This window comes from Electrophorus electricus, chromosome 4, assembly GCF_013358815.1.
Source record: "Electrophorus electricus isolate fEleEle1 chromosome 4, fEleEle1.pri, whole genome shotgun sequence".
Lineage (NCBI taxonomy): Eukaryota > Metazoa > Chordata > Actinopteri > Gymnotiformes > Gymnotidae > Electrophorus > Electrophorus electricus.
In genome coordinates, this window is record NC_049538.1 from 21,173,492 (window position 1) to 21,187,095 (window position 13,604).

Consider the following 13,604-nt stretch of genomic DNA (forward strand, 5'->3'; position numbering starts at 1 on the left):
CTTCTACTGATTTTTCACCTTCACAGGTTAGTGGTGTCAATAGATTATACACCTAATACTTAATCCATAATTAATATTACATATCATTTTAATTAAACATTTGTTATAACATTTTTAATGCATTAATCATATTATTAATTAAATTATTTGTTTATGACTTCTTTTAGCTTTAATGCAAATACACTAGTACAGAGATAACCCTCACACTCTTTAGAGGAAAGGACAAGTAGATTTCAGAGTCCTTGTAAACTTAGTGAAATAGTTTATTTAAGATTCTTTTTCAGCAGTTACTGATGATAAACCATATTATGAAAATATGGATACAGCAGGGAAACCTTGTTGTTGAGAGGAACAGTGGTACAGGTACAAATAAGTGACGTCTGCATGCTGGTTTTCTCTTCAGGCTCAGCGCTGGCACATTGGGAACGAGCCGTTTGGTAGACAGTGGCAGTCTGGTGATGTGGTGGGATGCATGATCGACTTGGTGGAGATGAACATCATGTTCACTCTGAATGGAGAGATGTTAATCAGCGATTCTGGGTCTGAAATGGCCTTTAAAGACATTGAAATTGGAGAAGGTGAGTGCATCTAACTCTAGACCATGACTGGTTTCAGATGGACTTTATAATAACGAGGATGGGGTGTTATAGAGTAGTGTTGTTTGAGCTTTTGCCACTTTGAAAAGAGTTACCTATTTATTTCTTATAAAGAGGCTCGGATTTAACCGTTCTCTCAAGCAGTTCTCTTCTTTGTCCACCAGGTTTCATCCCCGTGTGCTCACTGGGCCTGTCCCAGGTAGGACGCATTAACCTGGGCCAGAATGTGAGCAGCCTGAGCTACTTTGCCATCTGTGGTCTGCAGGAGGGCTTCGAGCCGTTCGCCATCAACATGAAGAGGGACATCACCATGTGGTTCAGCAAGAGTCTGCCCCAGTTCGTTCCAGTGCCCACAAACCACAACCACATTGAGGTACTTCTCTCTTAATAGCACTGAAGTGCTACTCGTGCATATTTCATGAGCATCTATAATATGCGAATTGAAATTATACAGAATTCAGTATAGAGCACATTTTGGCACAAATTGTATGTATGATCTGGATAAATTATATACACCTCTGTTGCATTTGTTAATAAGATATTAGTGAGTCGTCTTGCTTCTGCGGCTTCAGGTGTCTCGTGTGGACGGTACAGTGGATAGCGCCCCCTGCCTGAAGCTCACGCACAAGACTTTTGGCTCCCAGAATGCCAATACGGACATGCTGTTCCTGAGACTGAGCATGCCCATCCAGTTCTATGAGACATTTAAGGTGCCTGCAGGGACCACCCTCCTCACCCGCGCCCTCACAATCCCAGAAGACGAGGTCCTGGAGGTGGATCCTCACTCGGAATACGAGGTACTGAAGAAGTCAGCCAGCCGGAAGGAGCAGGAGGAGAAAGAGAAGGAACCATCGATGCCTAAAGACCTCCCAAGCATCAAGGAGAATGACAAAGACACCGCCTCTGAGAAAGGCAAAAAGAAGGGGTGAGGATAGATCTCAGAATGATATGGGTATTTAAAAGTAATTGGACATTGACATAATTCCTGTTGCCTTTAACTAAAACAATGAGTTTGAAGTTAAGGTGCAGAAAGTCAGCTTTCAGTTTGGATTTATGTGTATTGTGAGAACTGTGTAGGAATCGCACACTCCCTATTTCAAGGTCAGTTGGCTGCGCAGTTGTTGCTTGTCAAGCTGTGTCGCTGTATCAGCTAACAAAAGGTCTACAGCTGAATCTGTGTATGATGCTTGTATCTGGAAACTGTTGCATCTCAACAAAAAAAAGTGTAAATGTCAGTAAAGTTTGCTGTGATTAGACAGAAAAACAAGAACAAATGGATCAGAGCCACAGAGATGAAACTTAGCCAAATGAATCAGACATAGAGAATAAACATAGCCAAATGATTCAGAGACATAGAGACAAACTTTAGAGACATACACTCCAAAAGTGTTCCTAGCCTTCATGTGTTTACTGCTATAACTTATCAACAGATTCTTACTGTTGGGTATATCACTGATCGCGTTTGCATCCCACCTCAGTTTCCTGTTTAAGGCTAAGAAGGCAGCCATGATTGCCCCTCCCCCTCCTCTTCCTGTCCTGCCCCGCTTGATAGAGGACGTGGTGCCGGATGACCGAGATGACCCAGAGATCATCCTCAGCACCACTACAGTGAGTCTCCTCCACCCACTATAGTTGATACCTATAACAACTAAACCACACAGGGTTTGTGGGTTTCCTTGGGACCTGGCTGGAAATGTATAAACTTGTTATATATACATGTCTGACTCTGTGTCTGTTCCCACAACAGTATTATTACTCAGTGCGGATATTCGCTGGTCAAGAGCCAGGTGGGGTTTGGGTGGGTTGGGTTACCCCTGATTTCCACCAGTATGATCTCAATTTTGACCTCTTCAAAGTTCGCACAGTCACGGTGACTGTGGGAGATGACAAAGGCAACATTCATGACAGGTGAGGAACAGCAGTAGAAGCTCTGTGTTTTAATCTCTGTGATCTTTAAGTTTGGTGTAATTTTAAACTATTTTAATTACATTTCTTTCACATTAAATGATGCATTGTAAAATATTTAAACTGTAAATGGTTTAAAGGATGTCATATAACCAAATGTCCAGGCCAAAAATCATTCAGAAGTGAGTAGAGGATCATGACTCTGTGACTCAAGCCTCTGATTAATATGCATTTGTGTTGAAGTTCTATTGAATATGTACGCTCTGATGTTATGCATTTCCGGATAGCATAAAGAGGAGCAACTGTTACATGGTGTGGGCAGCAGACTTAATCAGTGGCCCCCAGCAGTGCTTCACTCAGGAGGATCTGGTTGTTGGCTGTTTGGTTGACTTGGCAACTGGTCTCATGACTTTCACAGCCAATGGGAAGGAAATTAACACCTTTTACCAGGTGAGTCTTGTTGGTGGTGATGCACAAGGCATGGGTGGGGTATAGAAGACTTATCTGGATGTTTAGCACCTTTGGGTGTTTGTTTTTATTTTCAAATGCTGAATTAAATCTGGCTGGGTTGACAGTTTCTATCATACATGTCCTTATATATTCACTTGGTTTGTTGGGTAGGGTTTTATGGATTTTGGGGGTTTGTTTTTTCCTTGCAGGTGGAGCCCAACACTAAGCTTTTCCCTGCTGTGTTTGTTCAGCCCTTCAGTCAAAACATGCTTCAGTTTGAACTGGGAAAGCTAAAGGTCAGTCATCTGTCTCAGCTTACCTTTGCTACAATCACCCCCTCAGAACTGGTACCCCTTTTCTCTGTTCTGCTTCATTTCATCAGATCAAATGGGCCATCAGGACATAATTCACAGTTTCAAGGCTTGCATGAATTTTCATTTTTGTCTGTTTTTTGATGAAATTATCTCTTCTTCTCCTGGGTTCCTGACCTCAATCATGGGCCGTCCATTAGAACATCATGCCCCTGTCAGCTGCCATGTTCCGGAGTGAGCGGAAGAACCCCGTGCCCCAGTGTCCGCCTCGCCTGGACGTTGAGATGCTGAGCCCGGTGATCTGGAGTCGAATGCCTAACCACTTCCTGAAGCCTGAGGTGGGAAAAGTATCGGACAGACATGGCTGGATGGTGGAGTGCATCGAGCCACTCACCATGATGGCGCTCCACATACCCGAGGAGAACAGGTCCACCAGATAGGACAGTGATAACCATTACTCAGACTGTAATGGAAAATCTATGGCTGAAAACTTTTCAGCAGTTTTAGTGAAATCTGGAAAATTGATCATTTAATAAAATGTGATGTTTTTATTTAAGAATTTGCACCTAGGCTTATTAAAATGGTATACAAATATTCATTTAACTATTATCTTTTGTTTTTCTATATTTACAGCTTCCCTGAAGTTTTCATAGTTGCCACCTAAAAATTTCTGAGAAATTTCTTTACGGAGTTTTCCTTTCTTTTCCTTGTATGTAGGTGCATCGACATCCTGGAACTGTCGGAGCGGCAGGACCTGCTGAAGTTCCACTACCACACACTGATGCTGTACTGTGCCGTGTGCGCACTGGGCAACAATCGCGTGGCACACGCTCTCTGCAGCCACGTGGATGAGTCACAGCTCTTCTACGCCATTGAGAACACGTACCTGCCCGGGCCGCTACGCATCGGCTACTACGACCTGCTCATTAGCATCCACCTGGAGTCAGCCAAGCGCAACCGCTTGGGTACCAACCGCGAGTTCATCGTGCCCATGACGGAGGAGACACTCAGCATCACGCTGTACCCCGACGAGGAGAAGGCACATAACCTGCCGGGTGTGGGCCTCACCACCTGCCTCAGGCCCAAGCTCCACTTCACAGCTGTCAGCTTCGTGGGCACTGACCCGGACCTGTACACTCTCAGCCCCATCTTCCCTCTGCAGGTATGGTGGATGGCGTATACTCCTGGGGTAAAAGCATATCTGTTTTATGGCATAAAGTATTTCATGATTTGCCTTTGATTTAGTTATTTCAGGCCAAATCTGTTACAGTCTGGAGAGAACAGCAAGATTCTAATACATTTTAATTTGTTCTTGTGTTGTTCCATATCACATTGTCAAAAAGTGAAAGAAAAAGTAACATATAAATTATTTTGATGTAAGACAAAATTTCACTTGTTAGTTTGTTTCTTGCTGTCTCTGTAGGATCTGAAGACCAAGTCTCTGAGTATGTTAACAGAAGCTGTCATGGATGGCAGTCAGGCCATGCGTGATCCAGTAGGGGGCAGTGTGGAGTTCCACTTCGTCCCCATCCTCAAACTTATCAGCACTCTCCTTATCATGGGCATCTTCAATGACGATGATGTCAAGCATATCCTCAAGATGATCGACCCCAACGTTTTCGGAGAGGCCCATAGGAAGGCAGAGGAGCAAGAGGGGGAGGGGGAGGTGGAAGGAGAGTCAGCTGCTAAGGAGCAGGAAGAGGAGGCAAAAGAGAAAGAGGAGGCAGTTGAAGAAGAGCTAGTAGATGAAGGAGTGGGAGAAGAGGAGGAGGATGAGGAGCTGAAAGCCCTCAAGAAGGATGAAGGAGATGAGGGAGGGGAGATGGAAAAAGAAAAGGAGAAGGGAGGAGAAAAGGCCAATGGAGAAAAGGCAGAGGAGGAGAAAGAGGCAGAGGAAGGAGAAGATGAGGGACAAGAGGAAGCAGAGGATGCCCCAGAAGAAGGACTTCTCCAAATGAAACTTCCGGAATCAGTCAAACTGCAGGTTAGACTCCCTTCCTCCCCATGCAAAAGCCATCTGTCAGTTACATATTATTAATCATTAACTATGGTGACTTATGTAGCGTGTCAGCATATTCCACCAAAAACCTGTGCTCTGGGCATGATATGTTCATTCTCCATCTCCTTCTCAGATGTGCACCTTGCTGCAGTACTTCTGTGACTGTGAGCTCAGACACCGGGTGGAGGCTATCGTTGCCTTCTCAGACAAGTTTGTCCAGCTCATTCAGACGAACCAGCGAGAACGCTACAATGAGCTGATGAGAGCCTTTACCATGTCGGCTGCTGAGACAGCACGCAAGACGCGCGAGTTCCGCTCCCCTCCACAGGAGCAGGTACCTCTTTTACCCTAGCCACTGCCCCTAGAGCACATAGAACTCATGCTTGAGCACTACACAGACACATGCTTATAGGTCTTTGCTCTTTTCTTGTTTTGTCCAGGTCATTATGCTGACTAACTTTAAGAACTGTCTGGATGATGATGACTGTCCAGTGTCTGAAGAGATTCGGGAACATCTCCAGCAATTCCACAACGATATCCTCAGTCACTGCGGTCAGTCTCAAACACACAAGTGACCATATCACCCATATGGAAGTTTCAAATCACGGAGTCTCACTCTGTTCATACATCCTCACCTGAAAAGCCTGCGTGTTTTCTAATGTATGCTAATGTCTCTGTAAATGTCAGGTGTGCACATGGAAGAAGAGGAGGAGGAGGAAGAGGTGGATAGAACTCTGAGAGGAAGGCTACTCAAGCTGGTGGAAAAAATCAAGATCCTCCGTAAGAAGAATGACGAAGAGCCCGAACAAGAGGAAGAGTACAAACCCAGTGAGTCACATAGAGTCCGGCAGAATTCAGTAACACTTATACAAATATAGAACACAAATATAGAAATATTCATACATATATGCATCTCAGGCTTTTAAGTAGGTTCTTTACTTTGTGCTTTACAGTCTGCTTTCTTTAGTAATGCAATAAGCATTTTATGATAGTACTTTGAGCGATTTTCAGCCTATGAAATGTTATTGGATTAGTCAAAAGCAGACAACAAAACATTAGGGGATTCAGACTGTGATCTGAGTGGTATTTTTGTAATATACCCCCTACCAGGCACTCTGCAGGAGCTGATCTCCCACACAATGATCCACTGGGCCCAGGAATCGTTCATCCAGAACCCCGAGCTGGTGCGCATGATGTTCAGCTTGCTGCACAGGCAGTACGACTCTCTTGGCGAGCTGATCCGGGCTCTCCCCAAGGCCTACGCCATCAATGCCGTGTCCGTTCAGGACACCATGGACCTGCTGGAATGCTTGGGCCAGATCCGTTCGCTGCTCATCGTTCAGATGGGCCCAGAAGAGGAGACACTCATGATCCAAACTATTGGGTTAGTGCTTCCTGTTTTCACTCACACATGTTGTAGTGGTAGACAGGTCAAAATTTGGTGTTTTCCTTTTTCAATACCAGAGTATTAGAATAATAACAGAAAGCTCTTATGAATTCTTTTTCCTCTTATGAGCTGTGATTTGCTGCCATGTTTGATATGCATATTCTGTCTCTCAGGAACCTCATGAATAATAAGGTTTTCTACCAGCATCCTAACCTGATGAGGGCCTTGGGCATGCACGAGACTGTCATGGAGGTCATGGTCAATGTGCTTGGAGGTGGAGGAGACTCAAAGGTGTTGAAAAAGGAACTTTTCTTTAATATTCTTGTGGTTAGGTGCTGACAGTTGTGTAGTTGTCATTATAGGCATGTCTGAACATCAGCGCATCATGTCTGTTTTAACACACTCTCTGTCCTGCACTCCCTGAAGGAGATTAGATTCCCCCAAATGGTGACAAATTGCTGTCGCTTCCTGTGTTACTTCTGTCGCATCAGTCGTCAGAATCAGCGTGCCATGTTCGACCACCTGTCCTACCTGCTACAGAACAGTGGCATTGGTCTAGGTGAGGCTCTGCTCTAACCATCAGAGTGGCTGCATAATCCCCAATATCCACACCATCAGAGGGGCTGTATAATCCACACTAACCACACTATCAGAGGGCCTGTATAATCTCCACTAACCACACTACGAGGGCCAACTTAATCCCCACTAACCACAACACCAAAAGACCTGTATAAACCCCACTAACCACACCATCAGAGGGCCTGTATAATCCCCACTAACCACACCACCAGATGATCATCTTCACTAACCATACCACCAAAGGGCCAGCATAATCCTCACTAACCACAACACCAACGGCCCTGTATAATCCCCACTAACCACAAAATCAGAGGGGCTGCATAATCCACACTAACCACACAATCAGAGGGGCTGCATAATCCACACTAACCACACAATCAGAGGGGCTGCATAATACACACTAACCACACCATCAGGGAGACTGCATAATCCCCACTAGCCATACCATTAGAGGGGTTGCATAATCCCCACCAATCACACTATCAGAGGGGCTGCATAATCCACACTAATAACACCATCAGAGGGTCTGAATAATCCCCACTAACCAAACCATCAAATGGGCTGCATAATCCACACTAACCACACCTTCACATAGTTGTGATGTGGTGATCATGCATGAACAGTCAGAGTGTATTGCCACTATGTGAAGATGAAACATTTTGGGTTATTCAGGAATGCGAGGATCCACCCCCCTGGATGTGGCTGCAGCATCCTGTATTGACAACAACGAGCTGGCTTTAGCCCTGCAGGAGCAGGACCTTGAGATGGTAACAGATACCATTGCCTCAGCACACCTGAGATTTTTGTTTTTCCACCAGTGGTTCCAGACCTGATCCAGGTCTGAGGAGGTGGGTGTAGTATGTTCATTTTGTCATGGTCATTTTCTTATTCAACAGGTGGTAACATATCTGGCTGGGTGTGGACTACAGATGTGCCCCATGCTGCTGTCTAAAGGCTACCCCGACATTGGCTGGAACCCTTGTGGTGGGGAGCGATATCTGGACTTCCTCCGTTTTGCTGTATTCGTTAATGGTAGGTTTTAAACTAAATTTACATTGGCATTGATTTCTGAGTTTGTTAATGTGGTTTTATCTCAACTGGAGAATCATGTTCCTCATAAAATGTGATGGCATTCAAACAGGCCATTTCTTGAGTAATTAAGCTGCAAATTTGGTCATTAGAGCTCTGTGTTACATTATCTACACTGACTTTTAGTATACTGACTCAACAGAAATCATTCTAAAAAGTAAGACAAAAATGTTTGTGTTGGTCTTAAAATGAGTAACAAGTAGATATAATGCGTCAAATATCTAGGAGAATGATGGCAGAAATAGCAGCTGGACTTTGAAAAGCACCATTATCATGGACCACACATGGTCATTTTAGGTTCAGATCTGAATCATTGCACTGCAATCACACATTAACTAGTTAGGCTTGCCATGAGCATATGCACTGAGGGACAGCAAGTAAGTTTCTCCATACAGGTGAGAGCGTAGAGGAGAATGCCAACGTGGTGGTGCGACTGCTCATTCGTCGGCCCGAGTGTTTTGGCCCCGCCCTGAGAGGAGAGGGCGGGGCTGGCCTGCTAGCTGCCATGGAAGATGCAATTAAAATCTCAGAGGATCCAGCGAGGGATGGTCCTACCCCTAAGAAAGACAGGCGCTTCATGTAAGTCTTCAATGCGGGAACATTATGATGAAGTATTGCATAGCCCTATGGCATGTGCCTTTGCCCCTTATTGAGAAATCAAGTGATTTGTGCACTATGATTGCCTCATAGGTTTGGTGGGGAGGAGCAGCATGAGGAGAACAGGGTCCATCTAGGGAATGCCATCATGTCATTTTACTCAGCTCTTATTGATTTGCTGGGACGCTGTGCCCCTGAGATGCATGTATGTTAAACATAATGTGCAATTTGTTCTCATTTATATAGATTTCTGTAAAATGTCAAAGGCATATTCATTGCTTGATTCTCTCTCCACAGTTGATCGAGGCTGGTAAGGGGGAGGCTCTGAGAATCAGAGCCATCCTCAGGTCTTTGGTGCCCATTGAAGATCTGGTGGGTGTCATCAGCTTGTCTGTGCAGATTCCAACCTTTGGCAAAGGTATGCAGGAAAGAAAAGGATTCCCAAAGTATGCAATTTTAATCATTTTAATAGAAGGCATCATCTGAAATGACTATACACTTATGTTGATTTTTTCCATTTGTCTCTCTACTCTTCTATTCTACTCTTTTATTGTTTTTGTTTTTTTTTATGTTTGCATTTTCAAAAGAGGGTCAGATCATAGAACCCAAGATGTCTGCCAGCTTTGTACCAGACCATAAAGCCTCCATGGTGCTGTTCCTGGACAGAGTATATGGCATTGATAACCAAGACTTCCTGCTCCACGTGTTGGAGGTGGGCTTCCTACCGGACATGAGAGCTGCAGCCTCTCTGGACACGGTGAGCTCTTATCTACATTTGGTCTGTGTATATTTTGCATAATAGAGAGTGAGTCCAGTAATAATAGTACATTACTTTTACCTGGCGCTTTTATCCAAAGCAACTTACAAATATGACAGAGTACAAACTGAGTAAGTGAGGGTCTTGCTCAGGGGCCAACCAATTGCAACTTGGCAGTGGTGGGGCTTGAACCAGCAACCTTCCAATTACAAGTCAAGGACCATAATTACTGGGCTACCACTGCCTGTCTGTTCTTAATTAACAAAAAATTATGTTAGAATTCATATAGACTCAATAACACATTTTTAAACTAAACAGGTGTTAAGAACTCATAGTTTTTAAAGCATGCCATTAGTTCACGGGCTGGGAACAGTCTGAACATGTAGCTGTGCTGTCTGGGCTGTAGGCAGCGTTTAGCACCACAGAGATGGCACTGGCTTTGAACCGCTACCTGTGCTCCGCCGTACTTCCGCTGCTCACAAAGTGCGCCCCTCTGTTCGCTGGCTCCGACCACCGCGCCATCATGATCGACTCCATGCTGCACACCATCTACAGGCTGTCGCGCGGCCGTGCTCTCACCAAGGCACAGAGGGACATCATCGAGGACTGCCTCATGTCCCTGGTCAAGTCAGTTCACTCTCTCATATGCACTACTGTAACCTGACTCTGCTGCATGCAGTTCGATAGCATTCATATGCTCTTTTTCGTTTCAACATGTTCCAGTCTGTTTTTCTCCACTTTGATCCCTTTTGTCAATGTGTATTTTCAGGTACCTACATCCATCAATGCTGCAGCATCTGTTGAGGAGACTTGTGTTTGATGTGCCAATCCTCAATGAGTATGCCAAGATGCCCCTGAAAGTATGCTTGTTTATTCACTGCTCATTTTCTCTATGATCACATGCCAGCATTTCCCCATTTCATACACTATAGATTATTAGTTGTGGGTTGTAGCTGAAGTGACTTTCTCTTTCAGCTGCTGACTAATCACTATGAGCGCTGTTGGAAGTACTACTGCCTGCCTAACGGCTGGGCCAACTTTGGCACCACGTCAGAGGAGGAGTTACATCTGTCGCGCAAACTTTTCTGGGGAATCTTTGAGTCTTGTGCACACAAGGTGAGATGGCAACATATGAATTGTGTCTGTGAGAAATAGGATGCATGTGCACACAAATACTCAAAGATGTGTATTTACTACTTTCTTCTCTGTAGAAATTTGATGCAGAGTTGTTCAAGATTGCCATGCCATGCATCTGTGCCATTGCGGGAGCCATTCCACCAGACTATGTAGATGCCAGTTATTCTGCGACAGAGAAGAAAGCCACTGTTGATGCTGAGGGTAACTTTGATCCCAGACCTGTGGAGACCACCAAGTGAGTATTGCCCTGACAAGCCAGCTAGGTCAGCTGAAGTAGGTCAGCTGAGATGTGTGTTAGTCATATTTATAGTAGGAACACTGTGAAACCTTCCAGGATAAAACCTGGTCAGATTCATTAACCAGCTTCTTGGATCTTCACAGCACCATCATCCCAGAAAAGCTGGATGCCTTCATAAACAAATATGCAGAGCATACTCATGACAAATGGGCCTTTGAGAAGGTTAGCCACATGGCCTCTCTTCATTCATAAACTTAATTTAAAAATTGTAGTTTTTATCATTTTCTGATGTGATGTGGCAGTTAATAACTGGATATGGTTTTAGTATCATTATAACAAAACTGTTTTGTTTCAGATCCAGAACAACTGGACATATGGAGAAATTCTGGATGAAACTGCTAAGACACATCCTATGCTCCGCCCATACAAGACCTTTTCTGAGAAGGTACTCATTGATATATTGTCTCCTTGAATCAACTAGTCTTGTGAGTCTACTGACTATCTATGACTGAAACATGTCTAGTCAACTCATTGCTAATAAAATAGTTTTGCTAGCAAGACTTAGTTCTGTAACTGATTATTTCATATTGCACAAATTCTTAAACAGCTGTCTGCCTGCTGTGCCCCTCAGGATAAAGAGATCTATCGCTGGCCCATTAAGGAGTCCATAAAGGCCATGTTAGCCTGGGAGTGGACTATTGAAAAAGCCCGGGAAGAGGGGGAGAAGGCTGAGAAGACCCCTGCCACCGCCACCAGGAAGATCTCCCAAACTGCTCAGGTAAAACCAGAATGAAAGGGAAAGACAAAGAGAACAAGGAAGCAAAATGGGACAGAAATCATTGCTTGGACCCCCCCTCTCTCTCTCTCTCTTTGTCCATCTTTCTCATAAAACTGTTTATTTCTGTTTCTATACAGGCTACTTATGATCCTAGTCAGGGCTACTCTCCCCAGCCAGTGGATTTGACCACCATGGCTCTCTCCAGAGAACTGCAGGTATGGTTTGGAGTTGGAAATCATATGCTGCATATTTTTTCAAGCAGCTTTACTACTGGCTTTGTTTCCTGCAGTAACGGTTGTGTGTTTTGAACATTTATCCACCTATAGTCTATGGCAGAGCAGTTGGCTGAGAATTACCACAACACCTGGGGCAGGAAGAAAAAGCTGGAGCTTCAAGCCAAAGGTGAGGTCTAGAGTCTGGTAGTGGAGCAAATGACAATCCTGAAAGTCACCACAACATTTGAAATATTCTAATTGCAATGCTGCCTGTACAGAGCCAGCTTTTTTATGAATTTTTTTTTTCTGAATGAATATGATTGCATTTTATTCTAAACTTCATTCATAGAAATATAGTTATATAGTGTTGCACATAACAAATCTGAATATTTACACACAGATACTTCAAGAAGTCTAAATAGCATGTTTTTGAAAAATAAGATGTTGTCCCATTGAGCTTTCTGCTGCAGTCCAACATAATAATTTAAAAAGTTTAAGGACAAAGCTTTCCAAATCTTTTCCAGATTTCCAAATTTGTTTATTGAAATTAGGTGGACAGCTTACAGTAGCCCTCTAACAGACCTTTAACACCATGTTGAAATCATTGTGTAAGCAGGAGCAAGAACAGATTTTTCAGGTGACTGAAAAATATTAATGAGATATTGTAGAAAAAAAGCACATGTACTGCTCATCCTAAACGCTGTGTGATTGTAGGTGGTGGGACCCATCCACTACTTGTTCCTTACGACACTCTGACGGCTAAAGAGAAAGCCCGCGACAGAGAGAAAGCACAGGATCTCCTCAAATTCCTTCAGTTCGAGGGATATGCTGTCACAAGGTAGCTCAATACTAGTGGTGTAAATGTTATGCAGTTTCTGATTAATGTGGTCTTTAAAAATGTGAAAGGCAGTTGTGAAGGGGATGTGGCATCTCTCCTGGTTTAAGATTTTAATCTCTTTGCCTTTGTTTTCCCATCTGTCTCATCTCTCTCTCGATTCCTGCAGGGGCCTTAAGGACATGGAGCAGGAAATCTCCTCCATTGAGAAACGCTTTGCTTATGGCTTCCTGCAGAAGCTACTGAAGTGGATGGAGATTGCCCAGGAGTTTATTGCTCATCTGGGTGTGGATATAAACTTTTTTTTTGTTCTTTTTTTCCCCCCAAATGATCAGAAAATAGCTAATGTGAAACTCAGCTTTTTAGTAGGGATGACAACCCAATGTGATAAGTGCTGTGTGTGTGTGTGTGTGTGTGTGTGTGTGTGTGTGTGTGTGTGTGTGTGTGTGTGTGTGTGTGTGTGTGTGTGTGTGTGTGCATGCGCACGCGCACGTGTGTAATTGTGTGACTCCAGAGGCCGTTGTGAGCAGTGGTAGAGTTGAGAAATCCCCTCATGAGCAGGAGATCAAATTCTTTGCCAAGGTGAGACATCCCCTGGATGCAAAATCTATTCATCTGAATATAATTAATTAATTCATTTGTGTATACATCACTTTATGGGAAAGCCCCTAGTGCCAGAATAACATATCTTAAAATATAAATCTTCAGCTTGTATATCTTTCAAATTCTGA

At 43.9% G+C, this 13,604-nt stretch overlaps 1 protein-coding gene across 7 annotated transcripts in view; it reads left to right on the plus strand.

Annotated features, from left to right (window-relative positions):
• Positions 1–13,604, plus strand: part of LOC113576609 (ryanodine receptor 1-like) — a 64,007-nt gene that overhangs the window by 23,031 nt on the left and 27,372 nt on the right. For all 7 annotated transcript variants that reach the window (XM_027008805.2, XM_027008806.2, XM_027008807.2 and 4 more), the window contains 34 exons: positions 404–578; positions 761–969; positions 1,169–1,521; positions 2,075–2,204; positions 2,344–2,504; positions 2,789–2,951; positions 3,161–3,247; positions 3,463–3,689; positions 3,980–4,424; positions 4,686–5,246; positions 5,395–5,595; positions 5,702–5,813; positions 5,949–6,089; positions 6,372–6,645; positions 6,822–6,939; positions 7,075–7,207; positions 7,900–7,994; positions 8,124–8,259; positions 8,712–8,895; positions 9,007–9,118; positions 9,211–9,331; positions 9,501–9,670; positions 10,077–10,297; positions 10,440–10,530; positions 10,646–10,786; positions 10,882–11,042; positions 11,189–11,267; positions 11,401–11,490; positions 11,677–11,823; positions 11,961–12,038; positions 12,150–12,225; positions 12,753–12,876; positions 13,043–13,158; positions 13,388–13,455. In XM_027008805.2, the coding sequence (XP_026864606.2) occupies positions 404–578; positions 761–969; positions 1,169–1,521; positions 2,075–2,204; positions 2,344–2,504; positions 2,789–2,951; positions 3,161–3,247; positions 3,463–3,689; positions 3,980–4,424; positions 4,686–5,246; positions 5,395–5,595; positions 5,702–5,813; positions 5,949–6,089; positions 6,372–6,645; positions 6,822–6,939; positions 7,075–7,207; positions 7,900–7,994; positions 8,124–8,259; positions 8,712–8,895; positions 9,007–9,118; positions 9,211–9,331; positions 9,501–9,670; positions 10,077–10,297; positions 10,440–10,530; positions 10,646–10,786; positions 10,882–11,042; positions 11,189–11,267; positions 11,401–11,490; positions 11,677–11,823; positions 11,961–12,038; positions 12,150–12,225; positions 12,753–12,876; positions 13,043–13,158; positions 13,388–13,455 (5,700 nt within the window). The remainder of the gene's footprint in view (positions 1–403; positions 579–760; positions 970–1,168; positions 1,522–2,074; positions 2,205–2,343; positions 2,505–2,788; positions 2,952–3,160; positions 3,248–3,462; positions 3,690–3,979; positions 4,425–4,685; positions 5,247–5,394; positions 5,596–5,701; positions 5,814–5,948; positions 6,090–6,371; positions 6,646–6,821; positions 6,940–7,074; positions 7,208–7,899; positions 7,995–8,123; positions 8,260–8,711; positions 8,896–9,006; positions 9,119–9,210; positions 9,332–9,500; positions 9,671–10,076; positions 10,298–10,439; positions 10,531–10,645; positions 10,787–10,881; positions 11,043–11,188; positions 11,268–11,400; positions 11,491–11,676; positions 11,824–11,960; positions 12,039–12,149; positions 12,226–12,752; positions 12,877–13,042; positions 13,159–13,387; positions 13,456–13,604) is intronic.